The sequence below is a fragment of the Thermobia domestica genome, chromosome 4 (genome assembly GCF_964235325.1).
Source record: "Thermobia domestica chromosome 4, izTheDome1.hap1.1, whole genome shotgun sequence".
Taxonomy (NCBI): Eukaryota; Metazoa; Arthropoda; class Insecta; order Zygentoma; family Lepismatidae; genus Thermobia; species Thermobia domestica.
Genome location: NC_137457.1, coordinates 255886233 through 255913039, shown reverse-complemented (window position 1 = coordinate 255913039; position 26807 = coordinate 255886233). Strand labels below are relative to the sequence as shown.

The following is a 26807-nucleotide window of genomic DNA, read 5'->3' as shown; positions in this document are numbered from 1 at the left end:
GAATCGGATTTCGGACTATGCACTGTAACATGTCACTCTGTTAGTTAGAAAAAAGTTGTAAGATGATATATATAAATTCATTCTATTTCGAGTCTTCGATAAACTTGTTTCGTTTGTCAAATTTTGAATATAGCGCCTCTTGTGGCGATTGTTACTTCACCCAGCACTTGAGTTACTCTCATCAGATGTGTGCTGGAAATGTACGCGGTAAAATCTTGAAATAGTAAGCTCTATTTATCGAAAATTAGTAAATTATTCTATTAGAGTTGTGTGTATATTAAAGTGAATTCACTTTGACATTCTAAAGTGTGGACTGTTATTTACTTAATATTCTGGTGAGTTGTATAATAATTTTCTTAAATTTAAATTAAATTCATATATGTTCTAATGGAAACTTAACTGTTTGATTAAATGGGATATAGACAGCTTGTGTTAACCATACTTATAATTCCTATATTCGATATATGCATATATATTTGAAAATTCGGTACAATTATCCAAATCATTTTAGGTTGTCGTGGAACACGATTAAGTTGAGGTTTATTGGAACTATTATTAATTTCATTTGCCTTTGATTTAATGTGTCCAAGCAGTAGCAGCGAGTTGAATGACTTGTAAGGAAATTTGTAATGTCGATTGATTTTGTTATAAAGAAGAGCTTCCTAAATCATTGACTTATTACTTAACGAAACTAATATTAAAATCCTTGACTTATTTATAGTTTTGCGATTGGCCTAATTTTTAGGAAGGTTATATGGTATTTATATTTAAGCTGAACATATGGTGGTCATTAGGATTTCTGGTAACTATTCTTAATTTAAAATATATATATATCTCAAATGTGGCGGGTCTTCACCGGTGGGAGGCCCGTACCGAGTAACGAGCTCCTATCTAAATAGGAACGTTACAGCACTTAAGCCGCTTTGCTACAAGAGGCAAACGGGAGTTTTTCCTTTCGATTTCCTTAGGAATATTGCGAATGGTATGACTTTTAACCCTTTCCGGATCCTGGCTTTTTGGGCTATTTTTTAGACTTTCAGTCAAACAGCTACTGTATCGCCACTATTTATCCTAGGATCATGGTTCATACCTCATTCTCTTCAGAATAGAGCTGACTTTCGAATGGTACCACTTGCATGCTCATACCGTATACCAGAAGCGGGAAAAAATGTCAAAGTGAAAATTTCGAAGGGAAAAAATTTTTTCTCGAACTTTGGCCCCCCCTGGATCCCCCTGTGTGATCGTAGCCATCAAAAAAAAATCTGATAAATAGTACTTGGTATACTGAATGTGTGTGCCAAATTTCAAGTTTCTATCTTGAATAGTAAGGGCGGGAGAATTTTTATCAAAAATTCCCACAATGCCCCAAAGTACTATAAAACACTATGATCTCAGGGGAAAAAATCCTGAGACATCCCTAATTACCCTAGGACTATAATCCGCCAATCATTCTCTTCAGAATAGAACTGTCTTTCAGGCGGTACCATTCACATGTCTCCATCATGTATCTAAGGCGGGAAATTCCTGAAAAAGGGGATTTTTTGGGGGCAAATTTTCCCTTTTTTCAACTTTTGCCCCTCTGGACCCCCCTGTTTTTACGCAGAAATCGGAAAAAAACTTCTGGTAAATACTACTCGGTGGACTGAATGTTTGTGCAAAATTTCAATCTTCTACGTGAAAAAATAGGCCCGCCAGAAAAAATTTCCCTACCATGCCCCACTTTTACCCTATACAGAAGTATATTTGGATAAAAATTCCCTGAGACATCCCTAATTACCCTAGGATAATAATTCGACCGTCGTTCTCTTCAGAATGGAACTGCCTTTCAGACGGTATGACTCACGTGGTCCTATCATGTATGTAAGGCGGGAAAATGACGAAAAACGGGATTTTTGGGGTAAAAAAATCCCTATTTTTACCCCTTTGCCCCTCTGGTTCCCCCCTGTTTTAGCACTGACATCGGAACAAAAAATCTGGTACATACTACTCCGTGGACTGAATGTTTGTGCAAAATTTCAATCTTCTACGTAGAAAAATAAGCCCGCCAAAAAATATTGAACATACGCTTAGAAAATGATAAAAGAAATTTTTGACTTATGACGTCATCACCTCCTATGTCTGGACGCAGGACGGTCTGAAACCATACGTAATGTCTTCTGCAAGGCATCTGGACTTGGAAAACAAAAAACCGGACGAAAAAGCTCAAATAGAAGAGAAATAACGCAATGTACCATGAAAAGTGCATATGGTACAAATTTTACTATAGGATCCCGAAGGGGTTAAAACTATGTTTAAAAAAGAATACACATCGACAAACATGATAATCTGAAACCTAGGAAACATATAGAGTTGTTTTTAATTTATTCTCACGCTACCAAAACAGTAGTTATTTTATTATTATTATTCCACTCTTTTAATATAAGTATTTCACACTATTGTCTGTTCTAGGATGATACAATTCTAGTTCATGTATATGTTATCTTTGGAAGCATATACAGTAGTGTTTCGCTTATCCGACATAAACAGGCAGGCAGAACGCTGGATAATATGGATGTGTTAAGGAAAGACCTATTAAAAATAAAACTATGATATAGATTAATTTTACATATTACGCATCTAACAATCATGTTTTGTAACATAAACGTACTGTACTGAATCAGGAACGTATCCAGCGTGAGGTCCTGAGGGCTGTCCCACTCTCAAACTCAAGCAGTTTTTTACTAAATTTGCTTTTACCCTTTTTGAGGTTCTTTTATATCAATTTACTTTGAGCCAGTGTCCAAACTTTGGACAAGTGTTGTTGTCTTGTTCTAATTCTAAGAACATACGTAATGCCATTGATTCCAGGTGGAATTAAAGAACACTTTTAAATAGGATTAACTTTCCGTTTCCGTTTTGTTTATAGCTTTAATGTATTAGAGCGATACACTCATTGCCTTCTTGCTATTTTTGTTATGTGCTATACGTAGCAGACAATTTTCCTTAGTCTCTCGAAAATATGTTCTATTTTGTTTGTGCTACAATGCAGTTTATTCAAAGTAAACCGGTTTATAAACTAAAAGTATGAAAAGTTTGGAGAAATACGGAACGAACTACTGTAGTAGTAGTAGTATTATTTTCCTCGAAAGCATGATCGTCAGTATACGCAAAACCGAGCATAATCTTGTTTTTTGCTTATATTTTTATTTTTTTATTATTTGGAAATATCTCCTTAGATGGATTGCTTTCTATTATCTCCACTTACAAATAACAATTTTATCCATAAATTTAAGGAAAATGGAATAAATGTGAAAATTCGTGAGTTACAGTATACGCGCAATTATTTTTTGAACATGAGGTACAATCTTTGTACAACCTAGAGGTAAGGTTTGTTTCGTGTGGTGATTATTAGCCTTTTACTTACATTATTTCAAATACCAGAAAAGTTTGGGAAACATCTAGCACGTCCTATATCTTCGATATTCGAGAGAAAAAAAAAAAGCTTTCCGTTTAATCACAAAAGTGAGGAAAAGAACTCAGCATTGGAATATCATGTGAAGCAAGGACTTTAGAGCACAACACTGACGGAGAGAGCTTCCTTCAAATAGGGATTTTCTGCAAACCAACCATGGTAAACAATTTCAAGACAATGAAGCCTGGAACTTATTTTCATAATTCGTTTCTTTGAGACACCAAATTAATTAAAATAAAAACAGCAATTCAAAATATCCAAATGCTATTTATTAACTTCATTAGTAACTGTGGATTCGTGTTAATAAACCGGTGCTATGGAGCACGATAGCCAATTCAACATTTCATTTCATGGGCTGCTGCCTTGTGGTATCATTTAATACACAATGTTTACTCTTGAGATATGTCCTCAACACTTTCAGACCATATAAGCTGCAACACAACTGCTGTTGTGATTGGACAGCCCAGTGTCTGTATTAATACCTATGACGATTGAACTACAGCTGAAGTAAAGTAGTAGTTAGCGCATCGACAATATAAACCGGAGACCGAAGTTCGATTCTCGGCTGTCACTTTCTCAATTAGAAGTTGGCTAGATATTTAATTCTGACAAAATACTTACTTTTAACCAACATTAATATTTGGACGTTAACCAGTAATAATGTAAATGCTTTATTTCCTGCCAGTCAAATGTTCAGATCAACTTGATATTAAGAAATAATTACACACCAAGGCCAAGTGAATTTTGTTTAACACTGTGAAACTAACGTAAATCTTCCAACCTAAGCGAACTCAAGCTGAAACAAAGTAGCAGATCTAAAAATACAAGATCGGAGATGAAACATACTTGGAATGATAACTCCATATCAAAGAGTCATTTTTCGCTTTCTCTAATTTTTCCTCTATGATCAATATGAAACCAGAAGTCGTATTAATTTCTTTAAGTTTTAGTTAAATTAAAGGAATAAAGTCGATGGAACATAGTATTGTTGTTGTACTGAATCTATTTTTTCAAGAAACTTTTTTTTACTACTATTTCTACTATGACGCTCAGTGCTGAACCAACACTTCCGATTTGGATGCAGGGATAAAGATCGAGATGAAACTACTACTTGGGACGTTGAAGCTAGAAAGTATTCTCTTTCTCTTACCGCCCTGCTCTATAAAATGTTAAAACTGGAAGATTCTTTTTACCACTTCTAGTTTTGGTAAAGATGAACTGTACTCCAGGGATGCTGAAGCAACTGCAGAAAACTGATCGCTGTCTACTACCTTATTTCCTCTACGGTGACTAGTTTTAAACCAGCTAAGTGTTCTGCACAGTTTAACATACAAAACTGGTAATTAAAAGCACAAACTTACTTCAAAATAACCCTCACCTTTTAAAACAAAATAAAACTTTATTATAAATTCTAACTCGTTCGAATTCCTTCTAGTATAGTTTTCTAACTATAAGTTCGAAACCATAAGCATAAAGAGAAATTCCTGAGCAAACAAATGATAACAGTTGTCGCAGGTAGGCAAACGACAGCACAGCTGCGACATTTATTAACATGACTATATATTATTAGGATTAGACCTGATGCACCATTCTGTTTACCATTAAAATTAAATTCGGAAATGGATGAGTTTACCACTTTTGGTTTCAACAGAGTTAAAGGAGATGGAACCTATTTTTGAGACGCTCAATCGATAATTAAAAAAAAATAATAATAATAATAATAATAATAATAATAATAATAGTAGTAGTAGTAGTAGTAGTAGTAGTAGTAGTAGTAGTAGTAGTAGTAGTAGTAGTAGTAGTAGTAGTAGTAGTAGTAGTAGTAGTAGTAGTAGTAGTAGTAGTAGTAGTAGTAGTAGTAGTAGTAGTAGTAGTAGTAGTAGTAGTAGTAGTAGTAGTAGTAGTAGTAGTAGTAGTAGTAGTAGTAGTAGTAGTAGTAGTAGTAGTAGTAGTAGTAGTAGTAGTAGTAGTAGTAGTAGTAGTAGTAGTAGTAGTAGTAGTAGTAGTAGTAGTAGTAGTAGTAGTAGTAGTAGTAGTAGTAGTAGTAGTAGTAGTAGTAGTAGTAGTAGTAGTAGTAGTAGTAGTAGTAATAATAATAATAATAATAATAATAATAATAAACGCTTCTCCCAATCTCTCTTACTGTTTTTGATATGACAGATGGACAAACTGCCGTTCTTAAAAGTTAAATTACTGTGATGAAGCCAAAGTGGATAGTTGGCGAAACTGTTACACGTTAATATTTTTTTACAATAAACGTATTGTTTAGCTCAGTGAGTAGTTTAAATCACATTAAAAATTATTTGTTTTCTTCTTTAATTAGTTAGTTTTATGTCCTACAATTATGACTTTTAGACTAAAAACGGATGATCAATAAACGTGAATGACTGAAATTATTATTTATTTGCTCTTCACCGGGAACTGCACCCGGGACTACGTGCTTAGCCTTTAGACCAGCAGGAATGGATACAGCCGTTCTATTGTGGGTTCCAGCACTTATGCAAAACAGTTTGGAAGAAATGGGTGAATCCGTTCTTACTCGATATTTCGAAAGGTAACTCACGGACAGAATACAAATATACATTCGCACCTGAACTCTAGAGGAAAGAGAATATGACAAAGATGCACTTACTTGACCAGACTATCATCCTTCTTCAAAGCAGCTTGTAAATTTTTCACTACTTTTCCAGCCCCTGCTATTTGCTGACCAAGAGCTTTTAAAGCATGAACAGAATAAAACAGTTCTGGTACTGGAACAGCTTCATTATTCACAGATGCTGTCAATGTCTGCATATAAACAAAAAATACACAGTAATGAAGGATTTTTTTAAAATACTATCATCATTAGTAAAGTTCAACTTATTTTATTGAAAATATTTAGTTCGAAACAATGACCTTTAGAAATTTAACTTAATGCAGAAAAAATTAAAGACATTCTTTTCACTGACAGTTTGCATCTTCCTACAGTACAAGTATCAATATGTAATAAATTATTCGCACATAGTAACATTTCACGCCACTAAGCTGAACTGATTACTCCATAAACATCAGCGAGGTACTGCCACACTACGAACACCTCTGGAAAAGCAAAACCAACCGTGAACAGAACATTAGAAACTAAATTACCTTCAAAGATTGAAGAAGTGTAATCTAACACACAGTCTCATAGGATTAACTATGTATGGTATTCTTTATTATTACAACAACGGTTTAATTCTCTGTCAAGCGCAATGCAATTCGTTGTTGGAGATAAGGGCGCAATGTGTTTCTCAATTTTATATCTCCCACAGATTTTCATAATTTCTGTGTAGGACTAATAACACGCTTTTGTTAAGTACGGTTTTAACCTAAGAACTGCGACATTCACGCACGGGTGCTCGTAGTAAACCCTGTTCGGCCTAAGCTCTAAACTGCGATAAACAAAGCCACGTGAAACTAAATCTTGCTGATTTGCTGTTGGCCTACCGACGCTTGTACTCCTCCGCAAAATAGTTCATATAATTTGATTATTACGTTCACTATGAAGCTCCATATAAAACTGCTAAATTATTATAAATGACAAAAATATAGTACGGATTATCTAATAATGCTGCAATCGAGTGTGGCTAATGAAACAATAGAAATAAACACTACGCATGCGCAGTAATTATGGCGCCAATTCAACTGTGAAGGCGTGTTCTGCTTTTAAGTCTGAAAGATGGCTGATATGAATCCCGGTTCAACGAGTGCTGTGGTGAAACACCAAGGTAACCTTTACTCACTAAGCAATAACTGTATACCAGCGAAATTCAAATAAATAACTAAATATATATATATATATATATATATATATTCTTTATCTTTCGAGTTTTTTCCCTTCTTTTCTGCTGCTGGTGTAAGTATTTGGACAACACGAGACAATATTGTCAAAATGCACTTGTGTAATTTGCTCCTCCCCGTAGAGTGGGAGTGATACATCACTAGCCAATCGTGTTTGTGACAAGCAGAAGGATACAAATATTTTGTTTATCGGAGTTTAGAGCTTACGCTGAACAGGGAATAGTTATAATATTTTGTATATTCAGTCCTGTAAGAAACAGGATATTGAAATCTCAGAGATTTCACGGACAATGAAAATTGCAACGTCTTTGTCATTTAACATTTCATACGCAACCGAAAGCTTGCATTCTGCACCCTTTGTCTAACGAAAAGACTTCACTCATGAAGTGACGATGTATTCTTATTCTCGCATTTAAATTGTTTGCGCAACTAAACTGTTGCGAGTTTCGTTGTAATAAATTTAATAATAAATTTCACGAAGTACATATTTGCTTGGCAAGAACAAGAATTCGAACTTATTGTAGTGAATATTATCAATTCTACCCATAAAAGTTAAATCGTACTAAACGAATACTGTCAATTTGTGCCTTATTGATAGCCAATATAATAATGGTACAGTGTTTTTTAAGTTATTTAGAGGAAGTTTCTAAAACGGAACAGGAATAAAACACATTATTTCCTTTTCAGTGTGCCATTTAATCAGTTTGTTCTGTGCATCGTTTAAGTCCAATTCTATCTACTTTGGATTTTGATGGATTTATACATTGCCCAACGAATATATATGGAAAGAAGTAACCATTGGATGTTTCTACAATGGAACTGTGGAATTCGTCCACACCTTGCCTCTGACTATCCAGGAAGACTGAAGTGGTAACAAAAAATCACTTTTTTTTAACAGTCATTTCAGTGATCAAGTGGAAATTATAAGAGCAAGGATATCAAATATTAATCCATAAACCTAATAATTACAAAGAAAAAAAAAATGTTTACTAAATATTTATTAGTTAAAAAGCCAGTATAATTTTAGGTTGAAATAATAATTGGAACATTTAAGTTTCTGGGGCCGCGGTGGCTCAGTGGTAAGATCGTTCACCTCGAGTGCATGGGGTCCCAGGTTCAAACCCTGCTCCCGCCAAGTTGAACTTTGTGGTGGACGAACACCGTGTGCGTGGGTTTCCTTGAGTTCTCCCATTCCCTCCCACTTTCTTCATTCCACCATTTCATTCATTTCTCATCACCGTCTCCTTTAGCCTAGCCGGCATAACGTGGGACGTTAAACTCAAAATTTTATTTTTTCATTTAAGTTTCTTTACATATGTAATCCTTGTTGTATCGAAGGTATCATAATATGAAAATATTAGTTATTCAAACGTTTAATTAATCCTTCCATCCAGAAATTACCTTTTATACGTAATCTTGTAATTCTTAATAGACGTTGTCAACGACAGTGGGATAATTTTATGAAATGTGTGTTCAAGTACATGTAGTTACTCATACTATTCTTGACCCGTTACACTCATGGCGCGTATTATATATGGGGCCAAATTTCCCAGTTCTTGCTTTATGTCTAATACGTATGAGGCTGCCACCCAGCCAAGAATCCCGCTGGGACTTTTTCTTTCGAATGATCAATTCTAACACTTAACTTTGGTTATTCTGAAAGCGATTGAAAAAGGGGCTTAACCAGTTATATCAAGAGGACCAACCTCCGCCGATCGCAAGAAACATTTGAAACTGAATCAGTTGCGGTCGAAGGAGAGTTAATTGTAACCATATTTTACAATATTGTAACAAAAACCAAATGAAGATCACCAGTAGACGCACAATTTTAGTCTATTGTCTGCTTTGAATGGAATAAACTGTGCTAGAATAAGCACATAGCACAATGGTTCTCGAGTTTTACACTGAAATATTACCAGGAAATTTTCTTATAGTTGCTTGATTTGACACGTGAATTTCAATGTAACAATATCAAAGGAATCCTAATTGGAAGACCTGTCCCGTCATATTGGTGCCAAATATTCCCTGGAAAATATTCTTGTCACTTTGGACTTATGTGAAACAAATTTTTCTCGATCTTTTGAACATAGAATGGTTTTAGTTACGATGGCCAGAATAATTCGAAGTCGATCTTGGAACCTTTGAAACACTTGGATTCAGATCGTTTATACTACCCATCAAATTCTTTAAACAGAACTTCTACCGTGATGGTCTGATTTGAAGAATTATTTCTTAAAACAACAAGTTTACCTACAACCCACGTCAGTTTGGGTGAATCGGTATCGAAATAACTATAGATGGTAATTCTGTCAAGAGGGAACATATAAGCGAATATTGATAATTGATAGGGCTTTTGTTTAATAATAATAATAAAAACTAACCGAGTTACTGCACTCGTTGAGGTGTTTCATGGTATAGCTCCGAAGACTACAATCATGTCCTAAGGAACTTTATGTAGGACTACCGGGAAAGTATACTCAAACAAAAAAAGTGCACGTGAGAACATACCCACCCAGAACATGACAAACTGATTGAATTCAGAAATCTATATTTTTCTTTCTTTTAAAATCTGTTAAATTTGTTTTTTTCTTTAATAGTTAAGCTTATTTCATTCTCATAATGAGCTCTCAATCTTTTGTGCTAACTATTCTGTGATATTCCCTTTCTAATTACACTATATGAGTTCATCAATGTCAAGTTCTAATCATACAGGAAATCAATTAAAACTATTCTAATCAATAATTAATCTACACTCCATTTAAACTAATGATAATATTTTGTAAACTTACCTTGACAGCGCTTTCAGGTAAATTAAATGCACAGTTTGCTAGCGCCTTTTGCGCATTTACAATATAATACAAAGTTTCTGCATTAGAATTGTCTTTTATATTACTCTGGAGATATTTGCATACATCCTGAAATGAAAGAAAAAAATAAAATTTGTAAAAGTGAAAAGAAACATTCATCTAAAACAAGGTGGCAAGTCTTGCGCCCTACTGTTAGTGGAATTCTCTTGCAAAAATCAAAATATTAAAGTCTTTAAGGAAAAATTAAATTTTATTCCCTTACGATATGTCGTTTAATACATTAACAGAAAAACTCATTAGAATACAACAAGCTTGAAAGCATGTTTAAATCTATGGTCTTTCCAATGCAATACTTGCTGATTTAAGTAATGAAAAAAAAAAACTGGGTTCAAGTCCCCACTTTCAGCGATTAGAATAGTCCCTCCCCGTAATAAACACCGTACAAACAAATTGATCTTGTGTGAAACGAAATAATTTTATATCTAGAATAAACCATTGGAATCATCAAATGCAAGGTATATATTCTAGATCAGTAACGTTGGATTTTGAAAATTAAAGTGAGTTCTCTAATTCAGTCTAAAACTAACCTTCGGATATATAACTTTTAAAAAAGAAAGCGAAGTTCATTAAATACGAGGTGCGTATATAAGTCGATACTAAAAAAGAAAATGATAGAAGAAATTTATTGTGATTGATGTACAAGTATATACTTTGTTTTTTGACGTAATCACCATAAATCTCCAGACATTTCTAGTAGCGTGGTAAAAGCTTTCGTATATTTTCTGTGTAAAGGTCTTCCACCTGAATGTGCAGCCAGTTTAGAACTGATATCCTGACCACTTCACTGCCGTTGGAACTCTTCGATGGAAGCCACTTTTTCAAGTGATGTAAAGGAAAGAAATCGCTGGCGGTAAAATCGGGCCTGTAAGGGGAATAACTAAATAGTTCCCATCGAAATCTTCGAATTGTCTCGATAGTACGAGCAACTGTGTGTGGGGAGCGGGGGCGTTGTCATGGGCCACAAGAATTCCAGAGCATAACATTTCTTTCCGCCGACTTTGAATGGCATGTCGCAGATTATTCAATATTTGTCAATACATACCTGCTGTAATTGTTCATCCTGGTTTTAAAAAATCCACAAGAATTACACGCTTTTGATCCCAAAACACGGTTGCCATGATTTTGTGAAGTGTGCATGAATTTCTTCGCTTTAGGAGAACCAAAGTGGCACAATTGCATTGACTGCTGCTCCGATTCGATATATCCAGGTTTCATCTACCGTCACTATGTGAGGTCATCCCAATCCATCCCCAAGCGTGCAAAAAAAAAAAAAAAAAAAAAAAAAAAAAAAAAAAAAAAAGTGCAGGTGTTGTTCTTTGCACTTTGTGAGCCTGTCAGCATTTTTAGCACCCATCTCACACAATTTGTGATAACCCAGCTTGTCTGCTACAATTTGAAGCACTGTTTTCGCAGATACCTCTCGAAACTCTTTGCGTTAAGATATTGTGAACCGGCGATTGGATCGCAATTTTCCGTTAACGTGTTCCACCAGATCATCGGTCTGAACACTAGGCCTTCCCCTACGCTCAGCATCATGATCATTTGAATGCCCTTCCCGAAACTTTGCACCACTGCTTGACTTTCCTTTAGTCACTACTGTCAGTCCATAAATGGCACACAATTCCCGATCGATGTCAGCTGCATTCTGTCCTTTTCAGAAATCGTACGACATCTCATTTCACATTTGGCGGAATATTGTATTACGGCAGCCACTTCACCTTACTGCTACCAGCATATACGAAACTTCGTTTGGATGATTTGAAATGACAGAGCTGTCTTTAGTTCAAAGATTCAAGTCTTTGCGCAGAATTTCTCTCAAATATTTCATCAAACAGTTGATCGTTTGATGAAAATTTTACCTCCAGTTCCAAGGTTAAAATTATTTTTCACTTCCGTGTAAACATGCAGGGTTGCATTTTTGCTTTTATGGGTGCTGAGCACCTCCACAAAAAATCTGGGGGATCCTAGAATGCTTTCATAGTCGGCGTCCCTGTTCTAGAAAAACTATCGTAAATAAATACAATGAAAAGTTCCTTCCCTTACAAATTTTAAATATTTCAGTTTTATAGACACTATGTCGCGCCTGTCGAGCTATACACATCCTAATTTCTTCAAGGACAATTTCCTTCCAATGTTGATCAAACTGATTCTAGAACTACTATATCCAAATCAAATAACGCACAAAACGAAATTACAATTATGAACAGAAATCTGCAGATAAAGTAAAAATCTCGAACTCTAAGGCGTTTTCGGTTAAGACAACGTGGTGGTAATTTTTTCTCAACAAAAAAGGTAACTTATATTAATTATTTTTAAGATGAAAATAGCCGAAACTTACAAATTACAATCTCCTGGAACAAACTTACCTGGGATTTGGGAACAGTTTCCTTGAGCAGTTTATAACCAAGTACTGCATAATGCACTGCAGCTAATTCCTTCAATTCTAGTGCACTTGTAAATACCTGCTTCAGCCTGGCTTTATCCGCAGATGATAAAAACGATGATATGGAGAAGACACGGCCGAAAATGCTAATCAAACCCAAGCAAATTAGCCACCCTGAAATGATGAATATAATGAGTTCTTACCAAAAATTACAAGGTGGTTATATTAGAAAAAATTCCTTTACAAATAAATTGCTGACTTCGACACTCAAATCAAAGTAACAATTTACTATAAATACGAAAAAAAAAATTCAGTCAATCCATATTCGATTAGGTTTCACTTTTATGACAAGTAGTTTAGATGATGATGATAGATGATCAGCACTCATCAAAGCATCTAAATAGTAATCCTACCCACAAAGACATTGGCAGTCCTGAGTGTAAAATTCGGTATATAAACTCAAAATAAAAGGGAATACGTTTCAGGAAATCTTTTGTAAGGAAGGGTAAAATTTATAAAATATACAAGTATTTCCTTTATTCGAAAAGTGCTCTATATTGGAATTTGCTTAAGTTGGAGGTCTGCTCTGTAGTACACCATATATTCATTAAAAAAACAAGTGACTGAGCATTTTTTTAAATCTATATTTGGAGAGGAAAAGGACAACTTCTACGATATACAGATTTTCGGTTTTATATTTACTACATCTTCCTATATGCAGAAAGGACACTTCTCAATGATTTTCCGTGCCCGCAGTAGTCAATTCAGGTTTTGCCTGGGGAGGGAAGGTGAGGGGCAATACACTGATTTCCATAGTTTCAAGCTAATAGTTTATATATTCATGATCCATTATGTCTTTGGAATCCACCAGAAACAAATGCTGGCGGAAATAGGTCACGCTTGATCTTTACCATTACTAGTAAGTTTTAAACTTGAACAAAAGAACAGAATTCCAACAAGTACACAGTTAAAAAATGGAAGACTATTTTACCAAGACCTCTTCATATTAATGTATAAAAATGTATGCAAGCTACATACGGTTTCGTTTATGTTGAAATGAAACCGTTACTTCTTGCAACCTGATACTTTACCCCATTGCAAACCGCAGACAGTTCAATTGAAATGGAACTACTGTGGTGACTAATGGGACACATTTTTATATTTCATGTGTAGAGACCGGATGTTAGGCAAAATCCCTATGATCAAAAACGGCGTTTTCAAGTATATACATGGGTTATAGTTTCGATTTAAGCCAATTTTATTTAGCCTATTTCGCTCCTTCCTACCTAAATAATTGCTTTAATGCCTAATGTTGCCATTCTATGCATTTTCTTCAAAATAGTCCTTCATTGGGAAAATATGTAAGATTAATAACATACACACATTCATATATTAGATGTTTGTAAACAAGCACGTGGTACATAGATAGATAGATAGATAGATAGGGTTAGACAAAAAAAAATTAAAACGTTTGCAAAAGTGTGAAAATCATACCTAGTATGGTGTGGGGCACTCCTTTCGCGTCCAAAACAGCTTGGATGCGACGTGGAATGGACGTATACAGCTCCTGAATCGTGGTGTGTGGAATTTTGTACCATTGTTTCTCCAAAACATGCTCCAGTTCCTTAAGGGATGCTGGTGGAGGGTAGTGAGACCGAACACGCCTTTCTAACTCAGACCACAAAGGCTCAATGATGTCAGATCTCGTGATTGTGGAACCCAGGGGAGGTGTGATAGCTCCCGGTCATGCTCCTCAAACCATGATTTCACAGTTTTTGCAGCGCGACAGGATGCCAAATCACCTTGGCAGATGCCATTAGCATCAGGAACAATATTTGGGACATGGGTAGAACCTGGTCCCCCAAAATGGCCTCATACGCCTTAGCATTCATCATTCCATGCAGGACTATGATGGAACCTGCAGAAAACCACGATATCACTGCCCATACTGAAACAGAACCACCTCCATGCTTTACAGTTGGGAGCAGACAGTCTGTATCATAGGTCTGCGACGGAGTTCTCCATACATAAACACGACCGGTTATTGGAAACAAGATGAAGGTTGATTCTTCGGACCACATCACGTTTCCACTGCTCATGAGTCCACGCCTTGTGGTCTTTGCACCACTAGATACACCTCTTCGCATTTACTGCTGTGCCCAGGGGTTTGGCGATAGCGGCCCTGCCATGAATTTTCATTTTATGAAATTCCCGTCGCACTGCTTTCGATGAAAACTGGTTCTGAGTTCAGACGTAATTTTCATTGCAGTGGTCTTCCTTTTAGCTGCTACAATCCGTTTTAATGCCCTTCGGTCCCTATCTGACAGGATTGTCTTTCGACAACTGCTTTGCAGACGTCGTTTGCCCATGAATTGTGTATGCCCTCGTGACATTGGGCACAGTGCCTTTCGATACCCCCACAATGTTCGCCACTGTAGCTCCAACCAGACGGGCGCTAACGAGCATGCCTCTTTCGAAGTCTGTCAGGTCGCCCATTTTACCGCACCACTTTCACACCACGACACTCACAGGTGAACTGGTTACTGCTGACCGAAGAGGAAGGTCCAGATGACACATTGGAAACAAATAAAAAAAAATAAATAAATAAATAAAAGATCGGCAAACGTAACACGTGTTGTACAATGGGGGGCCAAACTTACGTGTCCTGTGTGAAGTGTTTTTAGATTCCTTGTCTACCCCCTATATATATATATATATATATATATATATATATATATATATATATATATATATATATATATATATATATATATACATACAGTAAAAGATATTAAACAGGTATGTTTCTATATTCTTTGAACATTATCTACGATTTGAATCTATTTTTTTAATTGTATTGAATACTTATGTTCATTATTTCGAGCTGTATTTTAGTGCCTATTTTTTAAACTTGCCTATTTTCCGGGTTTTTAATGCCTAAACATCCGATCTCTATTCGTGTGTTAACGCAAAATATACATCAGATAGTGATCATGTACATATACTCAGGACTTTATGAATTTCGAGCTCGAAGTAGCCATGGTCACTGGAAATGCAGTCTGATCCTAGCTTGACGTTACTATTCCTAATATATGCCAGTAATTCTCTGAATTTTAAGCTCTTGGATGAATTAAAACAAGTAATAAATTCGTTCGTAAAACAAGTAATTCCTAATACAATGTTCTAGCAACGCTTTGTAAATAACTTTCGAAACCTTCTGAGAGATCTTGTTTATTAATACACAAGGTTCTAAAATCAAACTAGAGGTAGGCCTATATAGTTTCTAGCTCGAAGCATGCTTTATCCAGTCGTGGCAAGAAAAGATTGGAGAGGGTACAGTTGAGATTGTACCTCAAAGATACCAAAAAAATGCATCTACGAGATTTTAACTAACTTTAGAAGTGTATCTTTGATCTAGCTAAACAGTGGTAACTGAATTTAATCCACATGAATAAATCTTTTGAGAGATCACACCAATGCAACCAAAAGACATTCAACTAACTTTAAGACATCCAACTAAGACACCTAACAGACCAAATTACATTAACCTGTGAAATGGTCGAGCTGAGACCACCTTTGGAATCGATCACTTACTTATGGAATGACCCTTACTTATGACAATCTAACTCAGATTGGTACGTGCTTAACGCGGATACCTACCGTCGTCAACGTGTCTGCTGCCTACAGACGCACCCTGGAGCTATCGCGTATGCTCACAAGCTTCGCCCTGGCCCTGAACACAGATACAATTTTACTTATATGACAATATGGTACAGTCTCGTGCGTATTGAAAATAGGTATCAGCGTTTTCGATATTCTCATCCAAGTTCACCACGAAAACGCGGTACTTGTAACAGTTATGCTCTCAAAGTAAACCTGCACAGGGAAAAATCTTGAAGCCACTAAGGATTTATTTTGCTAAAAACGAACTGTTTATTTGATTTCTAGTGCGGTGGCTCCGTACCGGGAAAAGTACATGTCATGACCAGTAGGAACATAAATTTTAGGAATACTGAGAACAATCCATATCATTTTATTGTCTGTCAAGGTACGTGAGTCAATTTTACAACGCCTGCTCGTTATTATCCCTACTAGACACGAGAAATAACACTGAAGTACTTTTTGAAAAGGCGTCCAGACTTATCTAAGCCTCTCCTACTCTACCCTATCTTAAGCTACCTACACCAGTCTTACTTCTCGATGCATATGAAGAAGTGCTGGAGGGAGTCATTAAGTTAAACCCAAACATGTATTGTCTATCAATGCAAAACTGACGCTCAAGAATACAACATTCGCTGAAAATTCAACCCATGATCAATTGTATGTCGTGAAGCAGTCTGCTATATTCGTACTATATTAATTTTCGGGGTTAATTTTACGAAGTTTATTGCAACTGGCATCCTTGTGAACCAACTAAAATGGCACTACTTGGAAGCATTTAGAAGCAATCACGATATCGCAAAAGACCAAAAGAACGCCTGAAAAACGTAAGGTATTAAAAAAAAAAAAAAAAAAAAACTATGCCGCCGAACTACACGAAAATCGAAGAAAGTACAAAAATACTGCCCTGCTAAGCGAAAAGACGATATCTCCATTTCACATACTTTCCAGAAAATAAGCAAAACGCGTTTTGGCTTAGGCTGTACGTTCAAATTTGTTGTCTTTCAGTAAAACTTTATTACATATATTTTCACGATCTAAAATTTGTGGTAATACAGTTACATATTTTTGTTTATGACCGATTCCATTTCAAATCGTCCAGGCAAACCACAATTGGTCCCCATAATAGTCTCAGATTTCATTTATTTTTTTTATATGGGATCTACATGCAATATTATTAGACCCATATTTTTTCTTTCTGCTGGAAAAAATTTTTCCTTCGATATACAGCCTTTCAAAATGGCTGCCCTCCTCTCGGATTGCTCGAAAAACTGAAAAACGTGTCAAATTAAAAGTTTTGTTGCAGAGAAATGAGTGTACTTAGTAACATAATCGCAATAGCAGGAAGAGTATGAAGTTGTATGTTTCGGTGGAGGACCAAAATTCGTCTATTGGACCAATAGGAATCGCGCAATTCACTCGCAATGTTGCCAACTTTGATGAAATTTTTGCTAACTTCAAAAATCCTTTTTTCTGTCCTCACGAGCAATATCAACCATCTGCTTCTAACATCGAAATCTACTCCATAAGGTCTCTTGAAAATGTAATGGACTTACGTTTCTGATTATTACATCCCACGTTATAGCATGATGAAAAGCTGAAAATTTCATTAAGACGCCATTTTCTCAAAAGCTCCACCTTTTAAAAATCTGAATTTTTTACATGTATTGGAGAAGTACTTAAGTATTTACTATCCGTTAACCGTTCATGCGGCTGCAGCCCCTAACATTCGCAATTAATTATTGTAATTTCGAGTTTTGAGCTTGAAATTTAAATATTTCCTATGGGCATTTAGGTCCTATACACACGGCGATTTGAAAGGGAATATGAAAATTTTGAGAGATGAATCCTGACATCAAATCAAGTTCCTATAAACATGAGTCGAATTCCGCATCGTTTTCGAGTTCAGGGTTTCCAACTCCGTACCCAAAATCGGCTTGCGACAATGGAAAATAAAACAAATTTCTTGTTAAATCAGAACTATGTGCTAAAGTTATGAAGTTAAGAATGTTGATTTGTATCAATATAATTTTTACGTGCGTTGCAATTCGGTTGGCACTTTTGCCAACTTGATAACTTTTATTTGTTTCCAAATGACACTACGTGGTTTTTATTTGATATTTGGTATTCATTGATGATTGCAAACATCACATGAAGCACAATTGTCCCCACATCACCACAGTTTTCGAAAACTTACATGTATTTCATTAAAAGGTTAATCTCGTGCGTTATTTATAGTTTGCAACATTAAGTGTGAGTTTCACTTGATGTTTGCCATCATTAGTAAAACCAAAATGTCGAATAAAAACGACGTCTCTCTCAGTTGTAATAATAATAATAAGACGAAGAAGAAAGTTTATTTTTTATTATTGCAAAACAAGTTCAAACTTGTTCAAGGAGTTCTGCTGCAACCACGAAACAGCTTATTACGTGGTTCGGTGTCGTGAACATCGTCATAGTGTTCTCTGGAACCATGAAAATAGTTTTCACTGGTAACATGACATTGTAGGGCACTATAGTTCATTCAAGGAACGTTCAGTACCTCATGTAAACAAATACACGTGGTGATTGTTTCATTTTATTGGTTAAAGAGCCTTGCCGCATCCATGCGGCAAAAGAAAATAGTCCATTGTCAAGTAAGCTGTTTTTCAACGTTTTCGTTGCTTATAAGACTCATTACCAGAAATACAATTTACTTACAGTAAAATAACAGAAACAACACTATCTAAGAACTAAATTTAATTAATGCAATAAAAGAGAATACGCATGCGTAGAAACTGGGTTTGGCCCACCTTATGCGCGAATCACAGTTTACAATATAGCTGCGTGCGGGGAATATGCAAAACGCCGACAGGGTACAAGCACGTGCTTCTCGAAAAAAGCGGTGACTGATAGCCAATCATCCGATGACTGGCGGAGTAATACCATTCTACAATGTTTACATCAGGATCAGAAGGTGCGTTGAATGAACTTTAGTCACAGTGTTTGTGTGAATAACAATGGAGAAGTTCTATTACAGTAAGGACAGTATTAAATGTGTTGATTATTCTAAAAGGCATAAGACAATTGTGTGCAGAAAGAATTCTTGACAAAAATTTTATCTTGCGGTAAAATATATGTACTGCGTACAGCGCGTCTGCCTAAAAATTAGTATTAGGAGAGGATGATTATTTGTGTGAAGGGTGCTTTGAATATTTACCGTGAACTACGTGAATGTATGTGAGATATTGGTGACCACGAAAGAAGATGTAAATATGAAATTATGCACCAGCAAGATAAAGAATTTGCTCCTCTGAATGTAGATTTGGAAACCATTAACCAGACAGTTAACTTGCTAAACATGTATGTGTTGCCATTAAAACAGCCGTTATCGGTGAAACAGACTACGGTGAAGGATTCACCTCTCAAAATTTTTCGTACTGTCTTTCAAATCGCCTTGTGTACAGGACACAAATAATCATCCTCCCCTAATAGTACGTATGGGCTGACACGTTGTACGCAATCCATATATTTTACAGCAAGATAAATTTTTTGTCTAGAATTCTTTCTGTGCACAATCCTCTTATGGCTTTTAGCATAATCAAAGCATTTAATACGGTCCTTACTGTAATAGGACTTCCCCATTGTTATTCACACAGACACTTACCTAGTGCACTACAACGTCATGCTACCAGTGAAAACCATTTTATGGTTCCAGAGAACACTAAGACGATGTTCACGACACTGAATCACACAAACTATAAATAACGCACGAGATAAAACCTTTTAATGAAATACAAGTAAGTTTTCGAAAACTGTGGTGATGTGGGGACAATTGTGCTTCATGTGATGTTTCCTATCATTAATGAATACCAAATATCAAATAAAAACCACGTAGTGTCATTTGGAAACAAAAACTCTACCAAGTTGGCAACACTGACAACCGAATTGCAACGCACGTAAAAATCATCATATTGATACAAAGCAACTTTCTGAACTTTATCCAAGCTTTAACACAGTTTCTGATTTAACGCGAAATACATATTTTATATGCTATTGCCCCGAACCGATTTTGGGTCCCGAGTTGGAAACACTAACTCGAAAACTAAGCGGAATTCGACTCATGTTTATCGGAACTTTCCTACTGGATTTGATGTCAGGATTCATCTCTCAAAATTTTCATATTCCCTTTCAAATCACCTTGTGTATAGGACTTAAATGCCCATAGGAATTATTTACATTTCAAGCTCAAAACTCGAAATTTCAATAATTAATTGCGAATGTTAGGGGCTACAGCCGCATGAACGATTAACGGATATTCAATACTTAGGTACTTCTCCAATACATGTAAAGAATTCAGATTTTTAAAAGGTTTTTGAGAAAATGGCGTCCAAACATGGCGTCTTAATGAAATTTTCAGCTTTTCATCATGCTATAACGTGGGATGTAATAATCAGAAACGTAAATCCTTTACAATTTCAAGAAACCTTACGGAGTAGATTTCGATGCTAGAAGCAGATGGTTGATATTGCTCGTGAGGACGGAAAAATAAATGTTTGAAGTTAGCAAAAATTTCACCAAAGATGGCAACATTGCGAGTGAATTGCGCGATTCCTATTGGGCCAATAAACTAATTTTGGTCCTCAACCGAAACATACAACTTTATACTCTTCCTGCTATTGCGATTATGTTACTAAGTACACCCGTTTCTCTACAATAAATTTAATCTGACATGTTTTTTTCAGTTTTTCGAGCAATCCGAGAGGAGGACAGCCATTTTGGAAGGCTGTATATCGAATAATTTTATTTTTTTTCAGCAAAAAGAAAAAATATGGGTCTAATAATTTTGTATGTAGTTTCTTATTTTAAAAAATAAGCTAAATCAGACAGTCGTGTGGACCACCCTGGACGATTTGAAATGGAATCACTCTTATGAATTGCAACTTAAGGTCTTTTTGCTTACTTTCAGTTACAGTTTCGAACATAAGGTAAACACTCATGGCGTCATTACCCCCTACCTATTGGTCAAACCACAGCAATTTCACTTTAAATAGATACAGAATTGTACTACGAACATTCACAAAAATTTCTCTATTTTCGAAAAACGTGGAGTTAAGGTCTTTTCGCTTAGGACGGCAGAAAATAGAGGTTAACTTCCGCAGATGGCGGCCCCCAAAATACACAATTAACAGAATCAGAAGAAATGTCAGCATGAAGATAACAAATGAAGGATGACATTTAGAATCTCCCTCACTCGTTTCATGGATCCACAACGAAGTACCTTGTTTTTGTCTAAATTGTGATAAAGGCAGAAAACAACGAGCCCTGAAGGGTTTCTAACCCCCTTCGCTCGCTGAGCCATATTTTGTGAAGCCAGCAGGGTTGGCAAAAACCATGGTTTCTATTTAAAAAGAAAAAGAAAAAAACTTTTTTAAAAATATTTTGCTCTATGTATTTATATCACATATGGACAGAAATAAGTTTGTTTCGCCTTGGTATTATTATGCAACAACCGGGTTATGCTGAAAAGGGCCACATAAGCTTAACTCCTTCAGTGTGGGTGGCGTATATATACGCATTCATTTTGCTTTGGCTATTTTGTATTGCGTATGGCAAATATACTTGCCTATAATATGAGTAATGTTATCCCGACAATATTTAACTAGTTTGCGCTCAGCTGGTTTCAATTGTTGCTTAATTAAAAGAAGAGGAAAAAGAAAAATTAAAATAAGAGTTTGGGCTTCGTCAAATACAGTTTTCATTCTTTGTTTTGTTTGAGACCAGACAGCACAGTAATGGCTTCAAAACGATATTTCAACGATGCTGAAATCGAGCAAGAATTATTAATTAGCGATTCTGATGTAAGTGATTTTGAAACAGATGTAGAATCAACATCCAAAGTTCACCCCCAAAAAACTACACTTTTTACAGCGGTTCGCATCTGAAAATTACGCACTGAAGGGGTTAAAGCGGAATCCAAACCGCTTTTCGGCTTACATCCAAGAGAAATTGCTCTCCATTTGAATTCGAAACTGGAATTTGCCACAAATGCGATACGTCTGCTGACTCACTCACGAAGGACTATTGATTATATATAAAGTACTGATCTTACATACCTGATAATATAATTGTCAAGAGTCATTCCAGGACAAAAAGAAACAGTTGCACAAGAGAAACCATTATGTAGAATTATACATAAACAATTTCAAAATACTGCAAAGTACACAAGAATTAATTTAGTCGACGTTAGTTCTCTACAACTTTTATTAGTCCAAGCTAGAGGAATACAATGATTTAATTTGCATATCAGTGAGGAAAGTGAATCAAGACAATTGAGCCAACGTTGGCACTGACCCATTTATACATAAATACATACCAAATACATCTGATTTCAATAAATGCCTCTTGTGGGGGTATGTATGCTTCCCTCCCCCCCCCCAAAGTACGGTATTTGGATGTATTTTATCAATAGTAAACATTATTAAAACGAAACAATATTTAGAATTTCGCTTTCATTGCAATTGCATAACAATAATAAATTATTACCAAATCACTAATGAAACATTCATAAACTTATAAAACAAATCAGGGTGTCCACTAAAATTCCAAAATGAAATTTCGTGACCTTTTCTTTATCAAATCAAAAATTTCTAATATTTTCAAGAGCGAATTTGAGTGCGACTTAGGCCGAATTTTCATCCATGCGATAGAAACTTACTTTGCTTGCGATTTAGTAGCGTCTAAAGCAGACTAGACATTTTTGGTATTGAACTTTGACGTTTTATAGAACTTTTTTTTTTAATCTGTACTTACATTTGTACGTACAGTTAAAAAAAAAATCATGACCCAAAAGCTAAATTTCGTGATTTTCATGACCGTTTTCTGATTTCGTGCCCGATAGACACCCTGCAAAATAAAGTTGCTTTTGTAGTATAATCTCTCTCAGTAATGAATGGGGAATTTAGGTCTGAATATAATACAAATAATAAACGGGAGTGAAACATAAAACACAAATGTGTTTTTATTAAGATTTTACGAACACTTTCACTTTTATGAACATTTTTCATTTTTTGGTTTAACCCTCCCCTCCCAAATCCCTCCGATTTTGCGCGTGTGTGTGTTTGTAAAAGAGCACGATGGTTTATACCAGCCAATCTTGTAAGTCAGTAACACTGTAGATCTTACATGTGCAAGAAGAGGGGAGAAACTAAGATACCCAAAGTGAATGGTCATCATTGAAGAACTAGTAGTAACACAACGTAGAAAAGAGGCTCATGTGGCTATTATCCGGGGCCAACATCTGCGGCAGTTTAGCCAAATGTTAGATTAAGTAGATTGTGCCTTTCACACAAATTCAACAACTGGTGCACGTTATTTTTGTATAATTCGATGAAATTCAAACACAAAGCATTGAAATGTACGCGCCTTTCTTGCCACCAAATTATAAGTGTACTTCTCTGCCAAATAACCCCGTGGGTAATAGTATACATGAGAACCCCCTGATCTGAGTTTCTTCTGTGTTCTATTACCACTTCTACATGAAATACCATAAATTTTCTACGTAGTGCAATAGTAAGAAGGGCATTTATTCCGAAGTTGGGCGTCCGCTTTCGCCACGTTTTTTCGTGTTATCTCCTTTCCACACTTTCTACAATTTGTTGTTAGGTTCATTAATCCGTGCTCTTCACAAACTTTCAAAAAAAATTGCTCGTTATCAACGTATTGCTTCACAAATGTTAGAACTGTTAGTTCATTGCCCTTGTACATTCGCCATGTTGATAACATAAATGCTCGTTTCTTTTCCACAATGCAACTGTTCGGTTACCTTGCGCCAAGTAGTTCCCTCCGCTCGCCGTATAGTCCCATGTTTATAACCGCTTATATATAACAAATAAACAGATTTTTTGAGACTTATATCTTATCAAACACACAAACGATCAAATTATCCATATCGTTCCTGTAAATTTTAAAAATTTTGCTGGAAACGGACGCCCAACTTTGGAATTTAACCCGTAAGAAGTATCTATGTGCACAAGACATGCGATATGCGTTAAATCCCTTCACACACACACATAGTCCTAGAGAAAGTACAAGGGCACTACACATGCAGATATGAAGTACAGGTACGTTCCTTTTTATTTTCGTATCAGTCAATTTATAAAAGTCGCTTTGTTACCCCCTTAATAAGTTTGTACATACTCAATGAATAATTCTTAAAAGTATGAGCGTCCTGCTCCTTCGGGAACTGATACAGCTTCATGTATACTATATCCAGTCTACAGTTCAAGGTGGAATCCGAACCCCCGCAATATACGTTTACCTTCTTTAATGTTCTCCGACCAGGAATCGAATCAGGGACCACGTGCACCAAAGGTGCACAAGCTAGAAACTATAGAAGACACCTTGTGCTTTTGAATATTTTGGAAAGTATAAGTTTCAAGTTTAAATTCATAATTACACGTTCTAGAACCTTGCTGTTTCACACATATTAACAATTTTCTGTACCATGTATTTTCTAGTTTAACAACTCATAAGTTCCTAAGAACTGGTACACAGGCTAATCTCTTAAAAATAATTCCCATGGAAGTATCATATATAACAAATTTGTTAATTCCCGTGTTTAACGCGAATTATTCAATAATCCCAGTATTCATATCACATCCACATGAAATTCCACCTAATGTAATTTTAACATTTAAAGTAACGAAGCCCAACAAACATTCCCATGTGCTACTCAATCTGATATAGTAAATATGAAACAAACCTTTTTAAAGCAATCTAATAGTTCATACTATGGGAAAAAAATACTATTGGATATTCTTATAAATTTGCGGCGTATAATTTATCATACTGCATAATACAAACCTTTCATCGTTCAGCCGTATTTGCTTCCATCGGCTTTTCTACAGCGTGGCATCAAGGCACCGGTTTGCGGTCGACATCCAATCCACATCCACGTACGGAGCGGAAGCAGTGTTACCAGTAAGGATCCTAAAAGTACATCTAAAAACAGTTTTGACATTCCATTCCATCGTGGTTATCAAATCTGGTGAGCACGGTACAGGAATGGAAGAATAAAACCCCAAAATAACAAGGAAATATTATAATATACAATAAATGAACTGATCACTCTAGAAAGTAACATTTTGAAAAAAAAATTAGAAAATTCATAAATGACAGTTATAGTTAAAAGAATTTCTTCCACGCTGGAGGGAAACCGGGGTCCATTCCATACGGAGAAACTTTCAATGCAACACAAAATTTGTTTTGACTAGGCGAGAATTGGTAATATTGTTGATATATGATGATAATGAATATCAGGTTATGGCATATGCTGATGTAAATTTAGTAGGGGATGATAGGAGAACAATAGAAAGAAATGCAGAGATCTTCTTAAACGCTTGCAAGGACATGGCTTTAGAAGTAAATGCAGAGAAAACTAAAAGTGCGTCGGGACCGTAATACAGCAAATTATGGATGCGTTAAAATATTAAATAATACTTTTGATAAAGTGAATACTTTCAAATATCTAGGATCAATGTTAACGAACGAAAATCATATTCATGAAGAAATTAAATGCCGACTAAAAGCAGTGAATTCATGTTACTATTCGGTTCAAAATCTCTTGTCGTCGCGAATTCTATCGAGGAATTTGAAGCTTAAAATATATAAAATGATGATCATGCCTGTTGTTCTGTATGGTTGCGAAACATGATCGCTTACTCTGAGGGAAGAACATAGACTGAAAGTATTTGAGAACAAGATCCTGAGACGAATATTCGGACCCAAGAGGAATGGGAATGAGGAATGGTGGAAACTTCATAACGACGAACTACATAATTTATACGGTTTACCCAGTGATGCTATTCAGCCGGTTCCCACCGGTACGTAGGACCGGTTGTTAAAATATTTCGAGTTCTCAGAACCGTTTGTTATACCATGACAGGACAGTAAATTTTACCCTGTTAAATTTTAGTTTAAGTATATCTGTTTTTAGAAATCCTTACAGCTATAAGGTTAAACATTGATCTCTCAGAGGAAAGTATAAGCTTTATTTTTAATCTCAAATGCTCAGATATCAAGAATAAGAACTAGGATCACATGAGTGTAGTTGTAATGGTTATTTATATTTGAAACGAATATATATCATTATCAACAATTGTTGATCCATTCCTGAATTAAGATCTTTTCAATACTTTTTGATAAGCATCTATCTTGGATAAGTTCTTTCCAAGATATTCGCAGTGCTACCTAATTTCGTCACACCACCTTATATTAGGATGCTGTGTAGGTCTGTACTTGTCACTTGTGGTATTCAGTTAAAATTTTTCCTTTCTCTACCTTTTATTTTTTTTTCTGATAGTTGCTTAGTTAGCTGTTCTTGTTTCTTGAAATGGTTTGGTCAGGTTGTCACAATTACTGATTTCATGATAGGTTTAAGTTAACAAGGTTAATCAAAATCTAGTTATTTTAGGAGATTTCCTCATGACAAAAAATTCAAGAAATAAAGATTGTGTTAGTTTTTCTTTCCCACTACTTTCCCAAAATGCAATAAAATAGATTCTTCCATTATCTACACTGTTTTCTTTATTTTCTCTTTGGGGTCGTGAGCCAAGATCTTTGGTCATAAAGTTCTTGAAGAGGGGGA

At 35.6% G+C, this 26807-nt stretch overlaps 1 protein-coding gene across 6 annotated transcripts in view; it reads right to left on the bottom strand.

Annotated features, from left to right (window-relative positions):
* Positions 1–25178, bottom strand: part of OstDelta (oligosaccharide transferase delta subunit) — a 100206-nt gene extending 75028 nt beyond the window's left edge. For all 6 annotated transcript variants that reach the window (XR_014131221.1, XR_014131220.1, XM_081755778.1 and 3 more), the window contains exons 1-4: positions 25025–25178; positions 12504–12694; positions 10060–10185; positions 6084–6238 (exon numbers count right to left, since the gene is read on the bottom strand). Coding sequence is in view for 4 of the 6 variants with exons in the window: in XM_081755778.1 (XP_081611904.1) it covers positions 6084–6238; positions 10060–10185; positions 12504–12694; positions 25025–25031 (479 nt within the window). In the remaining 2 variants the exon portion in view is untranslated. The remainder of the gene's footprint in view (positions 1–6083; positions 6239–10059; positions 10186–12503; positions 12695–25024) is intronic.
* Between the last annotated feature and the right edge of the window lie 1629 nt (positions 25179–26807).